Here is a 23717-nt window from a genome sequence, read left to right as displayed (position 1 = left end):
TAATTAACTCAGTAATACAATAAACAGTAAGGTGCTGCTTTGATAAGATAGCCCACACCTTTCTGCAATTTCTTTATATGGATGATGGTTCATCCTATATTATGTTACACAGAAAAAAAACTCAAGCTAATTGGACTTTAAAAATCTTTACTGAAAATGTCGATGAAGATGAAGCTTTTATTTAAAACATACACATACATTTGAGAAAGTGAAGGGAAATGTAATGTGTAAGTTAACTGAGAAAAAGCACCACAGGCTTAAATTCTCTTACGTACAAAAAAAAACACCCACTGAAATAATTTAACTGACATAATCTGACAGAACTGCTTTTATGTACTCATTACTTAATGTAAAATTCTGGAAAATCCTGTCATTGACTACAACACATGCGCACATAAAGAGATTGACACTCAGATCCAGAGAGAGAGAAAGAGAGTGTTTTTGTTTTTAGGTCAGATAATAGATGCAGAGGATGCCGGTCACAATGTGCAGGAAAGTTGATGCCAGCAGGGATGATGCAGTGCTGTAGGTGATGTGTGTGCTCTCTGAAACTTGAGAGCCTGGAAAATATGAAAGGAGATTCAAATCTTTTTTGCCAAATGTAACACAGTCTGTTTTAGTTTATTTTTAAAAATGTATTTTGTTTTATTGTAGTTTCTTTTCTCGTTCAGATTTAACCTCTGCCCTATATCAGTGAATGCATTTACACTTCAGACGTAGAAGGTTCTCCTAGATGTCAGTATTGCACTTCTATGAAGCTGAGCCACATGTCAGAGAAGCATTAATAAAAGATCAGCCAAAATCAAAGTGCAGAGGCTGAGATATTCAGATTTTTGTCCCTAATATGGGTCAAACAAGGGACTTTAGTTCCAGTAAAACTTCCACATTGCCTGTGATTCAACTCAATAGTCTTCCATTGTACCCTTGCTGTCCATATTCCATTTTGGCTTTGTGACCCAATCTGATATAAGAAATTAATATTAAATCTGAAAATATCCAGTGTGTTATTTTCACAGTGTTATTTTTCTCAGAGTTTATAAAGCACAGGACATCATACAATGACTTTCACAAGCTGAATACACACTTGTGATGAGTAACCTGAAATTCCTGTGTAAAGATAAGAAGGGGCCCATTAATTAGCATGACAATTCATGACAAATCAACAAAAAGACTATGGCATTCACAGATAGCCTTGTAAAAACATGATATGATGTAAATGCACAATACCTGTAATAGTTGCCTTAGAGAAGGAGATCACCAAGTTATTTTCAATGGTGCAGGTGTAAGTGTCGCTGACATTGACTGGCTGCAGTGTGCTGATTACACTGAATATCCCTGCAGAATTTTCTGTCAGTTGTGTGGTTCCTTGTAGAACGCTGCCATTTCCGTCCAACCATGTCACAGTTGGTTTAGGGAACCAGCTTTTTGCTTCAGCAGTCAGGATGTCATTTGAGAGTGTGAATGTGGGCGCTGAAAAGGCTGAGATGATAAAAGTGGTGAAGAAAAATTATTAACCTATGCTGGAGTGTGAATTTTACAGGACAAACTTCAGCCAATAGTGACGTTGTCACATTGCATACTTTTTAAACACCCTTAAAAAAAGATTGGAAAGTATCAAATTACATTAAATTAAGTCATTTAAATAAAATAGTGAGGAAGGAATGCATCCTAAATTTCCAATAAAGTCTTATCTTATCTTATCTTATCTTTTCTTTTCTTTCCTCAGCCTGTAATGTAGTCCGACTCAGTGTCAGGTGAATGTTTCAGCTCAGCAGACTACAAATCTTTTGTTTACTGAGTTAAATATTCAAATAGTACATACACATTTGACTAATTGTTCATGACAAGCCATAAGGCAGAACTATGCAAAGTACAGTATTATTCAACAATTAAATAACACATATAGACACATATAGTAAGTGTATAAACAAATAATTAATGACAATATCATAAAACACAGTTGTAATAATGTGTAAAACATCTTAATTCAGACTTCAGTTCTTGTTTATCTGCTTACATTGTAGTGCATTTACAAGTATAAAATATTTGCATACTGCTTATAAATACTAAACATGGTTAGTTAAGTTAGTTACCAGTGCTCTCAGAGATATTTCCTTCCAAAGTAAACACATAGTGAAGTTGGAAAGACGAGTCATTCTACCTGCTGTTCTGAGATGAATGTTGACATTTCCTCCTCCATCAGAGGAGCTGATGCTGCAGGTGTACACACCCTCGTCACTCTGTTTCACATCCCTCAGCAGCAAAGAGGCATTCCCTGTGACTAAAACATCAGGGAAGAGCTGAGTTCTCCCTTTAAACTGTGAGTTCTGGTCCCCGAGATCAGGAGCTCCATTATTGTACTGGTAAACAAGTCCCTCCAGTCCTTCCTTCTCCCAGGTGACTGACACTTTGCTGAGTGTGGCTTGTTCACTTTTTTTGCGAAGATAGCAGCTAAGAAGCGCATCCCCACCAAGGCTGGCAATGGGAAACGTGCTGAGGCTCATCACTTCAGACGAAGACTCTGTGGGACAAAGACACAGGCATACACTCATAGTGCAAATTATATAATGATTATTAACTTTGTCTTGTGTGTTATGTTATTTTAGTCCCTTTCACTTGTCTGTGAGATTGAATATGTTGCAAACTTTATAACAGATTTTAGTGATGTTTTTGATGAAAATGTATCTATCCCTATCTTTGCACCTTTTCCCACGTTCTTGTGTATATTGGTATACTCAAACAAAAATTGAATGTATTTATTTTACCTGAGGAAATTACATGAAATGTCAGTAGAATGAGCAAATAGACACAAATTTGTATCTTCTTGTACAATAGCTGAAAATCACTCAATTACATAAAATTTGTGTTATTCATGTCACTTGCTCAAAATACTCTACTTCAGAGAAAAATTCTCATGTCATGGGGCTTTGCAGCAGTGCTGTGTGGTGAGGACAGGGAGAAGCAAATGGGCTCAGCTGCTGCTCAGCTCCTGAGAGCCTGGAAGCTCTGGAGGAGACAGACAGGGGCACAGACGGAACTTCTGCAGAAATTAACACCTGAAGCCACATCATTTTTAAACTTTCTGTCTGAGCAAACCATAAGTGACTAATGGAGACAACAAATTTTTAAACTGGTCAAGCATTGAGCCAAACCGCTGTAGCCAGCAGCTGCAGAATGCAATATGATCCCTCAAGGCAATTACCCACAGAAAAAGTACGTCCACAAAGTGCTTGTTTTTGCCACTGACAGGCTCAGATTCTAAGTCTCCCATATACCACATACTTAATATTAACCAGAACTATTGTTTCTTAAATTTAACCAAGTATTTCTGTTGCTAAAACCCTACCAAACTTGTACTGTACACAAAGTGAAGGGTGAGTAAAGGAACTTGAATTCAGAAGGTGTGCAGTTGTATTTTTCTACTGTGTAAAGAAAATAGTTGTAAGAACATTTTCTTTACTGAAGTGAATTCCAAGAGGGACATTCACATATTCTGAAATCATTTGCAGAAAACACCTACTCAGAAAGATTAAAGAATACACTAGCACTGCTTTTTCATTCCCTTTTTATTTTGTAGATATGGCTAATACACTGAAAATTCATAACATGATCATAGGAGGAGTAACTAACCCTCCTTACTTGCAGCCTGAACCTAACTCTGATCTGTGATTAAAACTTGTCAGTCATGTCCACAATGAACAAAAAGAAGAAAGTGGAAGAAAAAGCAGTGTGTGCGTACTTACTTTTCAATCTTCCTTGCACAAAAGTTCCTAGAAAAGTCATTTATCTTAGAGGGAAATTCGACTGCATATTTGAATGCACATTAATATCATGTGAAAAACTACCCATCTAGATGATTTGAAAGGGACAATTCACCCCAAAATCCATCTATCCATCTTCTATACCGCCTGTCCATCAGGGTTGCAGGGGGGCTGGAGCCTATCCCTATTTTTTCATTTCGAAAATGTGTTTATTATTATCATTATTATTTAAGCTTTAAACACCACAAACAAGGTGCCATCTAATTCCATAATTCCACCCTTGATTTTGGAGCGAACTGTCCCTTTAAACACTTGCAGTGTGTGTTGTTAACTGCATAATTTAACTACTGTTTAGTTTAGACAAATATGACATGTGCTAAACACACCCAAGCATTCCCTCAGGCCTTACAGAATCACGAGAAACACACAGGATCTCACAAGAATCCAGAGGTCTTACTTGAGAACGTCAAGGCTAAGATGAGGATGATGATGGCCGAGAATAAGACGATGAGAGTAATCATGCTACACACGAAGAGAAACACAAACACAGGAAAGTGTAAGGAAACAAACACACTGCTGACTTTGCAGTAAGTAAAAGTATTATCAGCAAAATTGCACTTTAAGCAGCAAAATTAACAGTAGTCAATCTGAGGAAAAGTGTCTCCTGTAATTCATATATTATCATTACAAATATATTTTGTTAGATTTTCACTCAGACGACAAAGCGTGACTAGCCTATTGTTGTTGCAGCTGGTTGGGGTGAAGGCCGTTTTAATTATTTTATAAAAACACACAGACACCTGAAAGGTGACACTGTTTTTTGTAAGTGGCCACAAGGTAAAAGAAATGATAAATTGTGATTTAACATATAACAGTGCTTTGCATTTAATTTAAAGTTTCTCCTTCCCATCACTGTAGAGATTCAGAGATCAGTAAAGAACACATTCAAACCTTATGACCCCACCTGCAGAAGATGATGTGCCCAAGGGAAGCCATCGCTGCTGACAAAACTTCTTGAGTTTGATCCTGTTGCTTAAGTCAAAGGCCCAGTCATGCCATTCCTCCTAAATATCCAGCATTAGACTAACATTCACTAACACACATACTCCACAACCAGACAGACCTCTTCTGCTCAGAATGACAGTCTGCTCTTTTCCTTTTTGGTCTCCCTCACAGCACTTTCAGCACAACACCATAAGTAAATATTACCTTTAAGGCGTGTACTTCATGCTTGTTGACATGTCGTCGAAGTAGCTCATACAGTGAAGTTGAATGCTATTTATTTACAAAACCAGTGGGCCTCTGTTTTAGCAGTTTGCTTTCCAGAATGACATTTGGTAACATGCTGTAAAAACTGATTTTTAGGATGCATATATGACTTGGACTTTAGCAACTATAACTGGCTACAGCCGGTTGACATTTTGCAAAGATAATCAGTGCGTATAGACGGAAGTATGATAAGTATGCTGAATTTCCTCCAAAGGTTTACTCAAGGTGGAGTAAATTTCAGTGTCTCATGGAGGAAAAGCTTAAGGATTGGCTGAGGTTGATGCCATTCAGTAGTGAATAATTCTTCCAAAGGATTTCTGATATACTTTATTAGAACCCCTTATATTTGACTAAGTAAGTCTTATTATACCCAAGGACGTCATGGTATGTTTTTTTTTAAAATTATTTCTAATTATGCCCCAGAGTTTACTATAATTGTAAGATATGCTTTAAGTACAAATTGCTAATGTACCAGACATGTGATAAAAACCATCATGAGAAAGAACGAAAAAGTCAAATAATGCACTTTATTACCACTGAAAAATTCTGCCAACCTCAAATCTACATGTGACAGATGTTGTGACATATGTCCAAGCACATTAATGTCATAGAATCCAACCATGTGAAATAAGAAGTGGTATTTATTTCAGTTTTTATTTTAGTAACCATCTTTACATGTACAAGTGTGTGGCAGTGAATTAATTCACTGCCACAAAGTTAGAAATGTGACACAAGGAATCAAAAGTTTCATTTTAAAATAGACAGTGGGTGCATTTCTGAGCAAAAATGACTCTTTCATTTTGAGCTCAGGTTTAGATAAATTTTGTTTGAATCCAGTTCATGTTGCAGTCATGCAGTCATTGTTTAATAATTACATAACTCGAAATGCCACTGGCTAACATTTGACTTTTTTTTTTTTTTTAACAGTCAAGCAGTGCTGCAGGTTTTCTCCAACAATTTACCCAAGGTGGAGTAAATTAAAGTTTGTTAAGGTGGAAAAGGCCTCACATCAAGAACAGCAGAAACAGCATGCACACATTAGAAAACAAAAAATAAAGGCAAAATTAATTCCCAGTAAAGACGTCTGTGATATTTAGTAGAGCTTCTGGCTGTGACTCATAATCAACCATTAAATCTTTAAGTTTGTTGTTTGTGCCGCTTACTTTATAGCACAGTCTCATGCAAGTGTGTGGCATTGAGATCAGTCTCAGCTGTGTGACACAAGGAATCAGTTCAGTTCAGTTCAATTTAGTTAGCGCCAATTCACAACAAAAATTATTTAATGACACTTTCCAATTGAGGCAGGTTTAGAATAATTGTGAGAAAAATATTCTAAAAAAATGTGCATTTTTTTTTTTTTTAAAGAATGTCTTTGTTTATATTGCAAAATACATATTGTCTGGGAAATATGCTTGTCTGTTATTTCAGAAGTGAAAGTGTCCAGTAGAGTCATTGTGAAAGTGCTGAGGACAGACATATGCGTCATACACACCGTCCAGATTCATTTATACAGCGAAAGTGCTATTTGTTCTTAAGATTCACACCAGATTTAGCGGTGAAAGAGAGAACGCATCTCAACCACGTGTTTGAAGAAGACCATCTGACAGTAACATAAAGAAGATAATTCAACAGGAGCAGCCTCGCAGCGGGACATCTTCCTCTTAACCCTTTTTTTCCCCCAGTTTGACACTCTTTTTAGCCACCATGACTCACCTTGGTCATGATTTTCCTCAAAAACTCAAACTACTAACAAATGCTGTGAGTGTGTTCCTGATGATAGTCGTCTTCTACATTCTGCAGTACATTTTTGACATGGATTTTGTATGCTCGTGCAGACCAGGCGTACATATAAATGCCATATTCTACCTGATGGTGCCTCCTCTGATCCTCACTTGGGTTGTCCACATCATGGAGCCTTTTCACCAAACAACAATCTCTTCCATCGGTCATATTCTTGATCATGACAACATATACTGGTGTTTAGTTAAGTTGTCGATCAACTATCTGAGTCTGAGTGTAGTATGGACTGCCTCTGTTATGTTTGATGGGGATTGGTACGTTTGCCTGGTGACAAACCTCAACGTCTCTCAGACCGGAATTCCTTGCAAAAAAGATCTGACCTACGAGGAGTACCAAATTAAAGCCGGTCATCAAACTGATTCACTTGTAAGTAATGACACACAACAAGCAAATATGCTACATGAAACCAAATAATTTGAGAAACTAAATTGTTTTATATCTTTATGCAAATGCATTTTTTTCAAACTTATTTTGTCAGAATAGCTGCCAGTCTTTCAGTGGTATAATTTCTGAGAACACAGCTTATTGATGCAAAAAGTAATTTTAGTTACATAAAATCTTTCATTCGTTCATTTTATACAGTACTGTTTTAGATATTTCAGACTTAAATAATTAAAATATCTAAAAACAACCACACCCTTGTTACATGGTTGAAAGTAATGAGAGCAAAACTTTAAAACATTACCGTTAATGTTCTGCTTCAGTTATTTCAGCCAGTAAGTCATTTTCAAAGCTTTTACTGCTGAGAGTTAAAAAAGAAGATAAAACTCTGCACCATAACAATTAAGTCAGTGGTGACAGCTAGCAGCTAGCTAGCTTTCAAAATGTAACAATTTACATCTGCCAGCATCTCTAGTACTTATAAATTAACACACTGAATCTTGTTCCAAGCAAAAGATGACAGAGCTCATATTGGGGTGATTGTTTGATGTGGCTGGTGATTCCCTACGTTAGCTAATATTGTTCACTATTCCATCTGACCCTTTCCAACTGCACAAAAGTACTTTACGTATGGCTGGAGCTGGATCTCTGAGTCACTCTGAATATTCTGTAAAAAAGCATTTAAACAAATTTGAGCTTCATTGAAACAACATCAAGGCTGTGTTTAATGTCCTTCCAACTATTGAAGATATCTCTTTCATTCGTGTTTATTTTTTTTTTCTTTTTCAGGACATTGGCTTTGGTGTAATCTGTGGTTTTATTTTGGCTTGGACCATTGCTGAACGAATATCAGCCCATTGCATCAGAAAGAGGACATGGAAAAATGACTCAGTGTCCACTTTGGAGCAGTTTCACCCTCCTTACTACAGAAGGGTTTATGAAGATTTTCTGGCAGAGCAAGTGCGTAGCTATTTGAAAAATGCATTAGAAAAAATAGCAGCATCTAGAGCAGAAGTGATCTGTGAACCCTATCTTCAGACAATTAGAGAAGATGAGCATTCTTTTAACAATCCACTCGACTGCGATGCCAATGACAGCAACACAGTTTTGGAAGCCTGGCAGAAAATTTCAGCCTCAGATTTCCCCTTTATGTAACATGGGGGAATCTGCAGGCTGAAGAAGAGATGTTAACATCTTCATCATGGAGGATGGACTTTAATGAGCAAGAAGTTCCAAGCTTGTGTTGCTGTTCTTCATGGGGCAAAATTCACTTAATCAAATCACATCAACAAATACTGCATTAATGCATTTACATGTCTGGTGATGTCCATTATTTTTCAATTCCCTCCTCTTCATGGTAAACTGATATGCACCTCAGGAGAGCCAAGGTTGTAGTCAAGGTTTTAACAAGTTTAAATCACCTTAGTGATATGCAAAAGACTGCAACATGAAATGTCCAAATAGCTCCAACATGTTCTAGATGTTTTAATTAAAAAGTCTTGAATGTTACCACCTAGTTACACTCACATGAAGTGTGACCCCTGAGGTGTCTTAAAACTCTTGTGTATTTGTGTTTGTTTGTCAGGATGTCAGCAAGCGTACAGAAGAAGCATTTCTACTCATTTAGGGAAATGCTCCTTTGGTCCATGACATCTACAGTTGCACTAGCCCAAATATTGCATGTGCAAGCCCCCCACTGAAAAGTCTCACAAATATCTGTATTGGTCAAGATCAGGTCCTCCTGAGTGAAGTTGGAGAGGGAAGCGCCACAGCAACATCTGGTGGTATTTGGTGGTAAAAAAAAAATTATTGCATTTATTTAATTATTAAATTCCAATGAAGTGGTGAAATTGATTGATTACATCATACATAGTGTATGCTATTAGTAAAAATGACCAAACAGCTGGAAAACTACCATCAGCCTCAGCTGTAGGTCACTTGGTTGGTTTTGATATTTTTGATAGTAATCACATTTTATATCTGCATATATTTCATTTGTGAATATAATCAAAAAGTGTTTTCCATTTGTTACCTTTGTATATTTCATATAGTTAGATTTTATGTTCTGCTACGTGTTTAATTTAAGGTTGAAAATAAAAGAAAAAAATACATTTGAGTCTCTGTGGGTTCCTATGGTTCTTAACCATTAAGACAATCCTTCCTCAAGCTTAAACTAGAAGTTTTGATTTTCTACATGAAAAAGAACTACAGTCTCTCATGTTAAAGTTACATTCTTTCTATCTACTCTGCTCTACAACACCTTTCCTTCCAACTGACTACAGTCATAATTGACACGGCCACAAGATGTCCTCGTTAGACCCGTTGAAACACGCTGGAGGCCATTTTAGGCATTTGAGCAAAAGATCAGTGCTGTTGTTTTTGTGGTGAGGACTGTCATGTTCAGCAATGCTGGAAGTCACTCACAGTTGTGGTGCTGAAAGGTCAGTGTGTGAAATGATGTTATACTAAATTGTTGGTAACCTTACAAATTATTAAACAAAAAGCAATACAGGCTACTTCATCGTCACTCATTGTCACCCAAACTCCCTTATAAAATTGCTCAATTGTGACTTTATGAAATTCATGTAAGTTTGGGAAATATTTTACATTGAGTTATTTCGATCTTTTGGTAATAAACATATAGATAAACAACAGCATTTTAACATGAGTGTGGTTTTGGATTTTATGTATTTTTGCATTTTCAGCTGTGCAAATGAACACGCTGAACTAGCATGTGTGAAAAGGTTTTATAATACCATATGATAGCATTTTAATTGTGTATATAAGCACATTTTAATTATTGTCAGTATTACAGCAGTTACTGTGCATATCAGCATTATTGTTATTAGCAATGGTTGCAGTATTTCTGTTATTATTGCAGTTGCTATGCATCATTGTGTGAGTGCCCCCCCACACACACACATTCTGTCTGTCTTTCTCTTTCGTCTCTTGCTTTCTTTCCCTCTGTCCGTTTCTCTCTTTCAACCCAACCAGTCAAGGTAGATGTTCGTCCACACAAAGCTGGGGACAACTCTGAGGTTCCTGCCCGCCTGGTAAAGGGTCATGAGATAATTTCTGTTGTGATTTGACGTTACAAAAATGAAATTGAACTGATTTGGAATTAGGGCATCCTGTTTGAGATCTGCAAATGAACATGTAGAGGGAAACCAACTGAGCTGCCAACTGATGTAGCTGGGACTGAGAGTTGAGCTTAACCTCCAAGGTCTGCTGTACTAATGCCCTGCTTCCTTTTTGGATGCCAAGTAGAATCTCTGAGTCTTAACTTCCTGCCTTCTGGAGGAGAATGTTGATCAGGATATTTCATCTATAATCTTTCAAAAATATATATTGCAGTCATTATGATTAAACTGGAGATAAAATAAGGATGCTGAAGGATGAGAAAGACCTGGAACAATTCACACACACACACACACACAAATATTATACATGCATATATTATTACAGCTATTATTATTATTATTGTGCACCACACTTATGATGAACCACTGCTAATCTTTTCTCTCACAGATCCACTGCATAGAAGTACGACATGACAGATCGTTCCAGTTATTTTCAGTTTTGTTTCCAGCCTGGAAGTGTACACAATCCTCTTCACCCAATTTCGAATGTCCACCACCATTATCAGGCTGCCCTTGATCCCAGTACCTAACAGGTCATTGAACAAGAGAATCAAGAGATGCAAATTCCAACTCGGGTGCACAATAAAAGGTGGTTTGGTCCATGGAATGAAAATTGATTGATTGATTGACATTAATGTCACATTAAGGTCTTCTGTCATTAGAATTTCCCTCTTATGGCTTAATAAATGATGCACACATCTTACATAAAGTAACAGTTGCGCAATCAACCGTTAAAAAGTAAACTTAAGCCTCACGTCAGAGTCAGTGGAGTTCCATCAATCCATTTCCAGGTCCCCTCAGTTTCACTGTCAGTCAAACCAATCCAACTTTGTTTGGTGTAGAGTTCAGAGAGAAATTTCTGTTAAATATATCATGAAAAATTGATTAGTTCATTTATAATCAACATTATACTTGTTGTTACCAGTACTTCTCTGCGGTGCAAATACTGTTGTGCAAAACACTACTCTACCACAACACTATTCTGTTGTACATTTTTGAATCTTTACTCTATTTAATTGCTCTTATCTACTGCTTTTTACTCTGTGCATCTGTTGGCCTGCTCCGAACGACATCTCACTGTACTTGTATAGTGACAATGAAGACTTCCATTCTATTCTATAAGGTGAATGTCAATGATCCATTTGTGCTTTTTTAAAACTGAGCATTAAGCTCTTTGTCAAGGAGTTAAATCAGTGCAATGAGGGATCAATACTCCAGTGCACACACAAACCAAATGTCTACCTGTTCTTCAACACTGTCTATGACGACCAGAGCTGCTTCTCTGTTTCTGCAATCCTCTCTGGCTCTGGTCCACGACCCAGACTCAGTGGACAGGAGATAACAGGAGCACCTGAACGCGTTCCATCCTGCAGGACAACTTCTCTCTGAAACATACAGCATCAGAAATTAGAAGCAAGTCTGCCTGTATCAGTTAGAGTACAGGGATTACAAACACGCATGTTCAACCAAACCAGTGGGTGACATCACAGTTGGTTTAGGCTCGATTTATATACAATTTATTTAGAAATAATTAAAATAACAAATGTACAATGTGGTGAACGTGACTTTAACCTGTCCTTGAGGAGCCAATGTGCACTTGGGGAACTCCAGCTGTAATGGCCTGAATGTACTCTTAAATGGATGCATACGCATACTTTCTGCTTGGAAGATGTGTTCAATACATGCCCAGAGGTGCTCTGTAGCTTGTTGTACCATAATGTACAAACCAAGGGCATTGACAGGAGAATTAACATCATTCACATGTTTTAAAGTATAATAAACATTTTGCACTTCAGCACTAAAACATGCAAAATTAGCACAGTTAAAAATTGGCATTACAGCAGTTAGAATGCAATTATACATAATGTCAATAAAGTTTTCTGATGAAAATTTGAAGAGTAAAGAAATAGAGGTTCCACAGATAGTTACTTGTTGTTGATGGCAGATCATTTGTAAAATTTAGAGTACATATTACCACATCATCTACTTCAAATTTCATCCTGCTCTGAGGTGTAGAAACAGATGTAACTCACTCCAATTGGACAAAGTCTGAAGCCTGTTCAACTCTTTAGTTATTTCAGTGAGGTTGGCATTCAGCAGGTCTCTCTCTTCAGACATGGAGGAAAGTTTGTTATAACTGGCCTGGAGACGCTCAGTCAGGTTGGCTTTGATGATGGAGAAATCTTCAGCTGAGCTACGTACTGAGTTATGGTCTGAAATAAATACAAGAAATGTTGAAGAAACGTCACATTTATGTTGACTGTGTGGCAAATGTAAAATACTACTTCAAACAATCAAAATATATATGTTCCCTTGACCTTACATTAGAGTGTCCAGTTTATTTCAAAGCAAATTTCTGCATGTGTTTAACAAGTTTTTTAGAGCAAAGACAACTTCTTTTAGCCATCTTCTTATCCAGCTGACTCAGGGCTACAGACTTTGGCATGAAAGAGAATGCCCAGCACATTCAGTATATAACATGTAGTCCCTGGCAAGGCTGCAGTGATACACAGGAGAATCGTTCTTCTGTTGTGACTTCAGTTTTATACGGCATCACTGAAACAACTTCACGTAAATATCCAAGTATCAGAAACATGAAAACCTGCACCGGCACTCGTTATAGAACATTTAAGATTGATACCAGGAAATCAAATGGGAATATTACAGGAAAAGCAAGAACAGCTAAGGAATATGTATGAGAGAAAATAAGAGGGGAAAAAGGCAATGCAACAAAGTACACATAAATAAAACCCTGAATGTGACTTGGACGCACAGTGGAGACCGAGGCCAATGAGTGCAGCCAGCAGGAGAACACAGAACAGCCCCAGACAGAGAGCAACAGCTCCATGAACTGTCCTCTCTGAGCTCCTGGGACCTGAACACAGAAATGACCAGAGAATACAGCAAATCATACAACAGATAATAAGACACATTTCTGCAGAGCTCAGTGTGTCAGCCTCTCTGAGTCATTATTCTTACCTCTCTGATTCTGTGATGCTTTTGAGTCAACAGACTTGCCATGTCCAACATTTGCATAGATTTCCTCCATTGCTCTGAAATTGTGCACAGAGGGTGCACAGAGAGGGTGCACAGCTCTGCAGCAGTTACTGTATATGTTGGGTTCTATTTCTTTGCCTTTAATACGAGGAAGTAACACCTTTATGTCCGATTTGAAACAGAAGAAGGGCAAGATACAGGAAATACAGAACATTTCAGTCCCATCATTCATCATTTTCAAGAATAATTTTAGTGCTTTGTTATAAGAATGTGTCATAGATTTATATTCAATAACAGGCTGAATATTAATGTTACTTCTTCTGAAACTTTTTGTTGGGCCTTTTCATTTTCCGCTCATGGGTAAAATGTTCATACCTAAGGGTGTTCTTCATTTGACAGCTTCTATTTGACAGCAGCTATTTGTGGGTGCACAGCTGTGCAGCAGTTACCGTATCAGAATCAGAGTCAGAATCAGAATCAGAAAGACTTCATTGCCATTGTAAGTGAAGAGGTTTCACATTACTAGGAATTTGTCTTGGTGATTGATGCATACATGAAACGTAATGAGTAACATATAATAGAAGAATAAAATAAAAATAAAATAAAATAAGGTAACACAAAATAAAATAAGATAAGTAAAATAAATATGTTTCTGGAGGTAGTCTAAAAGTCAGGAAGTGCAGAGTGGAGTATAGTGCACTATATGTTGGGTTCTATTTTTTTTGCCTTTAATACAAGGAAGTAACACCTCCAATAAAGCTTTTTGTGTATTTGAAACAGAATAAGGACAAGATACAGGAAGTACAGAGCAATCAAGTCATTTTCGAGAATAATTAAAGTGTGCTCTTCTAAAGAATGTGTCATACATTTATCAGAAATCAGAAATCAGAAACGTCTTTGTTGTCATTGTACGTGAAGAGGTTTCACATTTCTTTTTGAATTTGTCTTGGTGATTGGTGCATACATAGAACGTAACGAGTAACATATAACAGTAGAATAAAATAAAATAAAATAGAATAAGGTAAAACAAAATAAAATAAGATAAGTAAAATAAATATGTTTCTGGAGGTAGTCCAAAAGTGAGGTAGTGCAGGGTGGAAGTGTAGTACAAGTAGGTGAGGTAAACAGTGCAAATGAACAGCAGGTGGATAATGACATGAGCAGAAATCATTTCCTGTACTGAAGTAACTAAAGTGCAGGGCAGCATGTTAGTCAGGTGGTGTTGAACAGTCCAACAGCACAGGGGAAGAAGCTGTTATTGTGGCGTGAGGTTTTGGTCTGAATGGACCGTAACCTCCTGCCTGAAGGGAGTTTCACAAGGGTCAGCTGTGATCCGACCTGCACGCCTCAGAGTCCTGGAGGTGTACAGGTCTCGGAGAGATGGAAGGCTGCAGCCGATCACCTTCTCAGCAGAGCGCACAGCACGCTGCAGTCTGTGCTTGTCCTTGGCGGTGGCCCCAGCGTACCACACGGTGATGGAGGAGGTGAGGATGGACTCAATGATGGCCGTGTAGAACTGAACCATCATCTTGGTTGGCACCTTGAGTTTCCTCAGCTGCCGCAGGAAGAACATCCTCTGCTGGGCCCTTTTGATGAGGGAGCTGATGGTCAACACCCATCTGAAGTTCCGGGTGATGGTGGTACCCAGGAAGTGGAAGGAGTCCACCATGGAGATGGGGGTGTCTGTCAGGGTGAGGGGGAGCGATGGACCTGGCACTTTCCGAAAGTCAATGATCATCTCCACTGTCTTCTGGGCGTTCAGCTTCAGGTTGTTGTTGCCGCACCAGGACACCAGACGGTCCACCTCCCTCCTGTAGGCAGACCAATGTCTCGGTGTCTCACATGCTGTTTCCTGTCTGTCAGGAAGTCTGTGATCCACCGGCAGATGGGGTCAGGCACGTTCAGCAGGGACAGCTTGTCCTGGAGGAGAGCTGGGCGGATCGTATTGAAGGCAGAGTTGAAGTCCCCAAACAAGATCCTAACGTAGGTTCCCGGGGAGTCCAGATGCCGCAGGATGAAGTGTAGAGTCAGGTTGACTGCATCATCTACAGACCTGTTGGCTCTGTAGGCAAACTGCAGGGAGTCCAGGAGGGGGGTTGTGATGGACTTAAGGTGGGACAGAACCAGGCGCTCAAATGACTTCATGACTACAGATGTCAGTGCCACAGGTCTGTAGTCATTAAGTCCAGTGATCCTCGGCTTCTTGGGGACTGGAACTATGGTGGAGGCTTTGAAGCAGACTGGCACATGGCATGACTCCAGAGAGGTGTTGAAAATGTCTGTGAACACTGGAGTCAGCTCATCCGCACAGTGTCTCAGGTTGGAGGGGGACGCACCGTCTGGTCCAGGAGCCTTGTGAGGGTTCATTTTCCTGAACAGCTTGTTAACATCCTCCTCCTGGATAAAGAGGGCTGTGGTGGAGGAGGGGGGGTCCGAGGTGGATACTCATGGGATGTCTTCAGGGGTGTGGGGGGAGTGAATGGCCGTGTTGATGGGGTGAGTGGGGGTGTCAGGGCCGGCAGATAGTCCATCAAAGCGACAGTAGAACTCGTTCAGACTGTTGGCTAGTCGCAGGTCGTCAGTAGAGTGGGGGGCTTTGGGCTTGTAGTTGGTGATTTGCTTAAGCCCTTTCCACACAGAGGTCGAGTCATTAGCTGAGAATTGCTGTTGACTTTTCTCAGAGTATAGTGATTTAGCACTTCTCACCTCCTTGCTAAACCTGTACTTGTACTTTGTAGCTGTCTCTGTCCCCACTCCTGAAAGCAGACTCCTTCTCTAGCCTCAGCTGTCTGAGTTTAGCTGTGAACCAGGGTTTGTCATTGTTATAACTCACCCTGGTGCGTGTTGGCACAACACAGTCCTCACAGTACACAGAGGTATACACACAGTATACGAGGTTACAGTATCTGTATACTCATCAAGACTATCTGTAGCAGCCCTAAACACGTCCCAGTCCGTTGAATCCAAACAGAAACGAAGCTCCTCCACAGCCTGGCTGGTCCACCTTTTAGATGTGCTCACCACAGGTTTGGCGAGCTTCAGCCTCTGTCTGTATGTGGGGATCAGGTGGACCATGACGTGGTCAGATAGACCAAGAGCGGCGCGGGGCACTGCACGATACGCTCCGCTTATTGTCGTGTAGCAGTGATCCAGTTCTCCTCTCTGGTCAGGCATTTGATCAACTGATTGTATTTGGGTAACTCTTGGCTCAGATTTCCTTTATTAAAGTCGCCAAGGACAATAACTAAGGAGTTTGCATATGTTTGCTCCACACACAGTACCTGATCCGCTAGTTCCACATCTGCGGAGGCGCACGAGTGCACCCGCTCGCTTTCCTCTGCGTCTGCGCCTCACGTTTTTGACTAAAATGCGGATTGAATCCGCAGCAGATTCTAAAAAAACTGGAGATAAGTCAACGGGTGTGGAGTATCTGATGTTCATGAGCTCTTCTCTGGTGTAAGAGCATGCGGACACACAATATTTACACAAAAACAGACAAAACAGAGCGCACCAAAACACCAGGCCGTCCGTCCTCGGCGCCATCTATATATACAATAACAGGCTGAATATTAATGTTACTTCTTCTGAAACTTTTTGTTGGGCCTTTTCATTTTCCGCTCATGGGTAAAATGTTAAGGGTGCTCTTCATTTGACAGCTTCTATTTGACAGTAGTGATGGCAACTTTGTGAAGGTGATGACAAACGCAACACACACTGTCAACACTGACACGGTTAAAATAGCTTTTCTCAGTTCCTAAATATTCAGTTCTCAAACCCACAGGCCAGTTTACTCACTGTCACAGTTTGTAAGTGACTGAGGAACGACATTGAGATCAAAATGGATTTTCACAAGTTCCAGGTTTTCAATATTATATTTTCAATAATAACAATGCAATTAGAAAAATGCAATAACTATACAGTCTCTGTGTAAATGCTGACATTGACTGACTGTAGAGCAAGCTGTCTTTTTGAAACATTTAGGTTATCATTCAGAGAGAGACAACAGAGGCAGCAGGCTTCTCACAGGGCAGACAGTCAGATCTATGATATAAGCATGCAGCATGTGATGTGTCTGGTCAGAGTGAGAGGTGGACACTCAGACAGAATAGAAACATATGGCAGGCTGAGTCAGTGGCCTCTTTGAAATCTCTGAAAACATACTTTAGTGCACCACCTTTTCTGATTCCATCTGATTTTTATTCTGTTTATGGGTTTTCTAATTCCTAATAATTCCTGATTTATTAATTTTTACGTGGTTTGCTTGGCACTTTTCTTTGATTGCTGTGTTTTTCTGTATTTTACGTCAAGTCATTTATTGAGCTCATTTCAAAGTAACACAAGTCAACCGAGGTACATGGAGGTAAGGCCGCTTGCTGGAATGCAACCGTTCATTTACAAGAACAGGTGGGTCCCAATACTTTTGTCCACATAGTGTTGTGGTAATGCCAATTAGCTCATCAAAATGATTTCTTTGTTGCAATTGTTAGACTTTGGAGATGGCCTTACGAGTACTGAGAACAGCAACCCTCAGGTTTAACACTGTTTCAAAATTATAAAAAAAAAATATCAAATTAAGATTATATCAAATTATTGTATCCCAATTTTATTGTGATGTGTTGTCAGACTAAATTAAATAACAGCAAGTACTAAGCTCTCGTTCACTCATTGCTTACAGAGGAGCAATAGAAAGCATCCTGACGGGAAACATCACAAACTGGCATACTTCATGCATGTGAACAAGTGAGTGATTAAAAGAGCCCTGAACATCATTCATCTGCCAAGCATTAGTGATGTCAGTAAGCTCAGGTGTCTGTGCAGAGTGCAAGGGAAACAGGAAGAAAACACACACACCAGCCACAGCCATATCACCCTGCTGCCATCTGGCCAGTGGTTCAGAATCTGCTGCCATACCACCAGAGTCCGTCAGTCCTAGTTGTTTAATGATAATAGATAATTAAACTGAATCTTGAATCTTGAAAAAGAAAAACCCATCTTGCTGCACTGAGTGCCATTAGGTCCTCTGCCAAGCTGTAATAAGCCCCCCCCCCCACACACACACATTCTGTCTGTCTTTCTCTTTCATCTCTTGCTTTCTTTCCCTCTGTCTGTTTCTCTCTTTCAACCCAACCAGTCAAGGTAGATGTAGATGGAAATCAAATTTATTAACCCACGAAGGTCTGGATTTGGAGTCCCACTCAAAATTAAAGTGGAAAAACACACTACAGGCTGATCCAACTTTGATGTAATGTCCTTAAAACAAGTCAAAATGGGGCTCAGTAGTGTGTGTGGCCTCCATGTGCCTGTATGACCTCCCTACAATGCCTGGGCATGCTCCTGATGAGGTGGTGGATGGTCTCCTGAGGGATCTTCTCCCAGACCTGGACTAAAGCATCCGCCAACTCCTGGACAGTCTGTGGTGCAACGTGGTGTTGGTGGATGGAGCGAGACATGATGTCCCAGATGTGCTCAATTGGATTCAGGTCTGGGGAACAGGTGGGCCAGTCCATAGCATCAGTGCCTTCGTCTTGCAGGAACTGCTGACACGCTCCAGCCACATGAGGTCTAGCATTGTCTTGCATTAGGAGGAACCCAGGGCCAACCGCACCAGCAAATGGTCTCACAAGGGGTCTGAGGATCTCATCTCAGTGCCTAATGGCAGTCAGGCTACCTCTGGCGAGCACATGGAGGGCTGTGCGGCCCCCCAAAAAAATGCCACCCCACACCATTACTGAACCACTGCCAAACCGGTCATTCTCCACGGCGTCTCCAGACTCTGTCACGTGTGTCACGTGTGCTCAGTGTGAACCTGCTTTCATCTGTGAAGAGCACAGGGCGTCAGTGGTGAATTTGCCAATCTTGGTGTTCTCTGGCAAATGCCAAACGTCCTGCACGGTGTTGGGCTGTAAGCCCAACCCCCACCTGTGGACGTCGGGCCCTCATACCACCCTCATGGAGTTTGTTTCTGACCGTTTGAGCAGACACATGCACGTTTGTGGCCTGCTGGAGGTCATTTTGCAGGGCTCTGGCAGTGCTCCTCCTGTTCCTCCTTGCACAAAGGCGGAGGTAGCGGTCCTGCAGCTGAGTTGTTGCCCTCCTGCGGCCTCCTCCACGTCTCCTGATGTACTGGCCTGTCTCCTGGTAGCGCCTCCATGCTCTGGACACTACGCTGACAGACACAGCAAACCTTCTTGCCACAGCTCGCACTGATGTGCCATCCTGGATGAGCTGCACTACCTGAGCCACTTGTGTGGGTTGTAGACTCCGTCTCATGCTACCACTACAGTGAAAGCACCGCCAGCATTCAAAAGTGACCAAAACATCAGCCAGAAAGCATAGGAACTGAGAAGTGGTCTGTGGTCCCCACCTGCAGAACCACTCCTTTATTGGGGGTGTCTTGCTAATTGCCTATAATTTCCACCCGTTGTCTATTCCATTTGCACAACACCATGTGAAATTGATTGATCAGTGTTGCTTCCTAAGTGGACAGTTTGATTTCACAGAAGTGTGATTGACTTGGAGTTACATTGTGCTGTTTAAGTGTTCCCTTTATTTTTTTGAGCAGTGTATATATTGCAGTCATTATGATTAAACTGGAGATAAAATAAGGATGCTGAAGGATGAGAAAGCCCTGTAACAATTCAAACACACACACACACACACACACACACACACACACACACACAAATTATAGCGTAATTTGCAAAAGCATGCATATATTATTACGGTTATTATTATTATTATTATTATGCACCACACTTATGATGAACCACTGCTAAGCTTCTCTCTCACAGATCCATTGTATAGAAGTACGACATGACAGATCGTTCCAGTTTTTTTCAGTTTTCATTCCAGCCTGGATTTGTACACAATCCTCCTCTCCCCATTTCGGATCTCCACCACCATTATCAGGCTGCCTTTGATCCCAGTACCTAACAGGTCATTGAACAAGAGAATCAAGAGATGCAAATTCCAACTCAGATGCACAATAAAAGTTGGTCTTGAGTGTACTTTGAGCATTTTCTGGTTTGGTCTGTGGAATGAAAATCGACCCCACCGTGATTGACATTAATGTCACATTAAGGTCTTCTGTCGTTAGAATTTCCCTCTTATGGCTTAATAAATGCTGCACACACCTTACACAAAGTAACAGTTGCACAATCAATCATTTAAAAGCAAACTTAAGCCTCACGTCAGAGTCAGTGGAGTTCCATCAATCCATTTCCAGGTCCCCTCAGTTTCACTGTCAGTCAAACCAATCCAACTTTGTTTGGTGTAGAGTTCAGAGAGAAATTTCTGTTAAATATATCATGAAAAAATAATTAGTTCATTTGTAATCAACATTATACTTGTTGTTCACAAGAATTCACTTTAAGATATAGGATAGAGTATAGAGCCTCTAGGCTTAATATCAGCTAAAGTGCATTCAGGTTGTGAGGGTGTTAGATATAACCAGTATATTTCAACTTCTGCAGGTGCACCACCGACTCTGTCAGCACGTACTGCATAACAGCTTGGTACTCCAGTTGCTCCTCGGACAATGAGAAGGCCCTCCAACACTTCATCAGAACTGCCCAGCGGATCATTGGCTGCTCACAGCAGCTCCCTACACTAGAGGAGGTACACCACACATGGTGTGCAGGCAGGGCAAAAACCTCACTGAAGGACGATACCCACCCAGGTCACAGACTCTTTACTCTGCTGCCACCTGGTGGCACTATAGGACTATGCGCACTCACAAGGAGTTAAATCAGTGCAATGAGGGATCAATACTTAAATGCACACACAAACAAAATGTCTACCTGTTCTTCAATACTGTCTATGATGACCAGATCTGCTTCTCTGTTTCTGCAATCCTCTCTGGCTCTGGTCCACGACCCAGACTCAGTGGACAGGAGATAACAGGAGCACCTGAACGCGTTCCATCCTGCAGGACAACTTCTCTCTGAAACATACAGCATCAGAAATTAGAAGCAAGTCTGCCTGTATCAGTTAGAGTACAGGGATTACAAACACGCATATTCAACCAAACCAGTGGGTGATATCATCGTTGGTTTAGGTTCGACTTATATACAATTTATTTAGAGATAATTAAAATAACATCTGTGACACTTTTGAGATTCAACATATTAACGTTTAAATGTTAAAATAAAACATGTTAATCTTTTTTTCTTACAATCACACACATGTACAATGTGGTGAACGTGACTTTAACCTGTCCTTGAGGAGCCAATGTGCACTTGGGGAACTCCAGCTGTAATGGCCTGAATGTACTCTTAAATGGATGCATACGCATACTTTCTGCTTGGAAGATGTGTTCAATACATGCCCAGAGGTGCTCTGTAGCTTGTTGTACCATAATGTACAAACCAAGGGCATTGACAGGAGAATTAACATAATTCACATGTTTTGAAGTGTAATAAATATTTTGCACTTCAGCACTAAAACATGCTAAATTAGCACAGTTAACAATTGGCATTACAGTAGTTAGAATGCAAGTATACATAATGTCAATAAAGTTTTCTGATGAAAACTTAAAGAGTAAAAAAATAGAAGTTCCACAGATAGTTACTTGTTGTTGATGGCAGATCATTTGTAAAATTTAGAGTACATATTACCACATCATCTCCTTTAATTTTCATCCTGCTCTGAGGTGTAGAAACAGATGTAACTCACTCCGAGTGGACAAAGACTGAAGCCTGTTCAACTCTTTAGTTATTTCAGTGAGGTTGGCATTCAGCAGGTCTCTCTCTTCAGACATGGAGGAAAGTTTGTTATAACTGGCCTGGAGACGCTCAGTCAGGTTGGCTTTGATGATGGAGAAATCTTCAGCTGAGCTACGTACTGAGTTATGGTCTGAAATAAATACAAGAAATGTTGAAGAAATGTCACATTTATGTTGACTGTGTGGCAGATGTAAAATACTATTTCAAACACTCAAAATATATATGTTCCCTTGACCTTACATTAGAGTGTCCAGTTTATTTCAAAGCAAATTTCTGCATGTGTTTAACAAGTTTTTTAGAGCAAAGACAACTTCTTTTAGCCATCTTCTTATCCAGCTGACTCAGGGCTACAGACTTTGGCATGAAAGAGAATGCCCAGCACATTCAGTATATAATATGTAGTCCCTGGCAAGGCTGCAGTGATACACAGCACGGCATCACTGAAACAACTTCACGTAAATATCCAAGTATAAGAAACATGAAAACCTGCACCGGCACTCGTTATAGAACATTTAAGATTGATACCAGGAAATCAAATGGGAATATTACAGGAAAAGAAAGAACAGCTTAGGAATATGTATGAGAGAAAATAAAAGGGGAAAAAGGCAATGCAACAAAGTACACATAAATAAAACCCTGAAAGTGACTTGGACGCACAGTGGACACCGAGGCCAATGAGTGCAGCCAGCAGGAGAACACAGAACAGCCCCAGACAGAGAGCAACAGCTGCATGAACTGTCCTCTCTGAGCTCCTGGGACCTGAACACAGAAATGACCAGAGAATACAGCAAATCATACAACAGATAATAAGACACATTTCTGCAGAGCTCAGTGTGTCAGCCTCTCTGAGTCATTATTCTTACCTCTCTGATTCTGTGATGCTTCTGAGTCAACAGACTTGTCATGTCCAACATTTGCATAGATTTCCTCCATTGCTCTGAAATCACAGAGGGTGCACAGAGAGGGTGCACAGCTCTCCAGCAGTTACTGTATATGTTGGGTTGTATTTTTTTGCCTTTAACACGAGGAAGTAACACCTTTTTTCCGATTTGAAACAGAACAAGGGCAAGATACAGGAAATACAGAACATTTCAGTCCCATCATTGATCATTTTCAAGAATAATTATAGTGCTCTGTTAGTGTGTCATAGATTTATATACAATAACAGGCTGAATATTAATGTTACTTCTTCTGAAACTTTTTGTTGGGCCTTTTCATTCTCCGCTCATGGGTAAAATGTTCATACCTAAGTGTGTTCTTCATTTGACAGCTTCTATCTGACAGCAGCTATTTGTGGGTGCACAGCTCAGTTACCGTATCAGAATCAGAGTCAGAATCAGAATCAGAAAGACTTTATTGCCATTGTAAGTGAAGAGGTTTCACATTACTAGGAATTTGTCTTGGTGATTGATGCATACATGAAACGTAATGAGTAACATATAATAGAAGAATAAAATAAAAATAAAATAAAATAAGGTAACACAAAATAAAAGAAGATAAGTAAAATAAATATGTTTCTGGAGGTAGTCTAAAAGTCAGGAAGTGCAGAGTGGAGTATAGTGCACTATATGTTGGCTTCTATTTTTTTTGCCTTTAATACAAGGAAGTAACACCTCCAATAAAGCTTTTTGTGTATTTGAAACAGA

General features: G+C 39.9%; 4 protein-coding genes across 5 annotated transcripts; 1 reads left to right on the top strand and 3 right to left on the bottom strand.

Moving 5' to 3' along the window:
- Nucleotides 1-130: 130 nt before the first annotated feature.
- Nucleotides 131-5342, bottom strand: vtcn1 (V-set domain containing T cell activation inhibitor 1). Of its 2 annotated transcripts, XM_046404566.1 has the most exons (6): nt 4726-5342; nt 4219-4283; nt 3744-3770; nt 2162-2521; nt 1228-1479; nt 131-560 (listed from the first exon to the last, which is right to left on the bottom strand). In XM_046404566.1, exons 1-6 carry the CDS (start codon nt 4755-4757, stop codon nt 448-450), a joined length of 849 nt encoding a protein of 282 aa, XP_046260522.1. In that variant the 5' UTR covers nt 4758-5342; the 3' UTR covers nt 131-447. The 2 variants fall into 2 exon arrangements, with proteins under 2 accessions (XP_046260522.1, XP_046260523.1); XM_046404567.1 differs by lacking the exon at nt 3744-3770 and having other exon boundaries at nt 4726-5341.
- Nucleotides 5343-6558: 1216 nt separating this feature from the next.
- On the top strand, nt 6559-9463 carry LOC124067563. The gene is made up of 3 exons (XM_046405001.1): nt 6559-7196; nt 8001-8171; nt 8797-9463. The coding sequence occupies exons 1-3, from the start codon at nt 6735-6737 to the stop codon at nt 8836-8838; spliced, it is 675 nt and encodes a 224-aa protein (XP_046260957.1). The 5' UTR covers nt 6559-6734; the 3' UTR covers nt 8839-9463.
- Nucleotides 9464-9988: 525 nt separating this feature from the next.
- LOC124067562 (CD209 antigen-like protein E) lies at nt 9989-13736 on the bottom strand. The gene is made up of 6 exons (XM_046405000.1): nt 13331-13736; nt 13125-13226; nt 12385-12564; nt 11594-11736; nt 11107-11210; nt 9989-10877 (listed from the first exon to the last, which is right to left on the bottom strand). Exons 1-6 carry the CDS (start codon nt 13623-13625, stop codon nt 10721-10723), a joined length of 981 nt encoding a protein of 326 aa, XP_046260956.1. The 5' UTR covers nt 13626-13736; the 3' UTR covers nt 9989-10720.
- Nucleotides 13737-19824: 6088 nt separating this feature from the next.
- On the bottom strand, nt 19825-23030 carry LOC124067370 (C-type lectin domain family 4 member E-like). The gene is made up of 6 exons (XM_046404678.1): nt 22935-23030; nt 22729-22830; nt 22022-22201; nt 21148-21290; nt 20538-20641; nt 19825-20277 (listed from the first exon to the last, which is right to left on the bottom strand). The coding sequence occupies exons 1-6, from the start codon at nt 23002-23004 to the stop codon at nt 20121-20123; spliced, it is 756 nt and encodes a 251-aa protein (XP_046260634.1). The 5' UTR covers nt 23005-23030; the 3' UTR covers nt 19825-20120.
- Nucleotides 23031-23717: the final 687 nt, after the last annotated feature.

The sequence above is a fragment of the Scatophagus argus genome, chromosome 11 (assembly GCF_020382885.2).
Source record: "Scatophagus argus isolate fScaArg1 chromosome 11, fScaArg1.pri, whole genome shotgun sequence".
Classification (NCBI taxonomy): Eukaryota; Metazoa; Chordata; class Actinopteri; family Scatophagidae; genus Scatophagus; species Scatophagus argus.
Note: the sequence above shows the minus strand (reverse complement) of the source record. Positions and strands in the feature narration are given on the sequence as shown.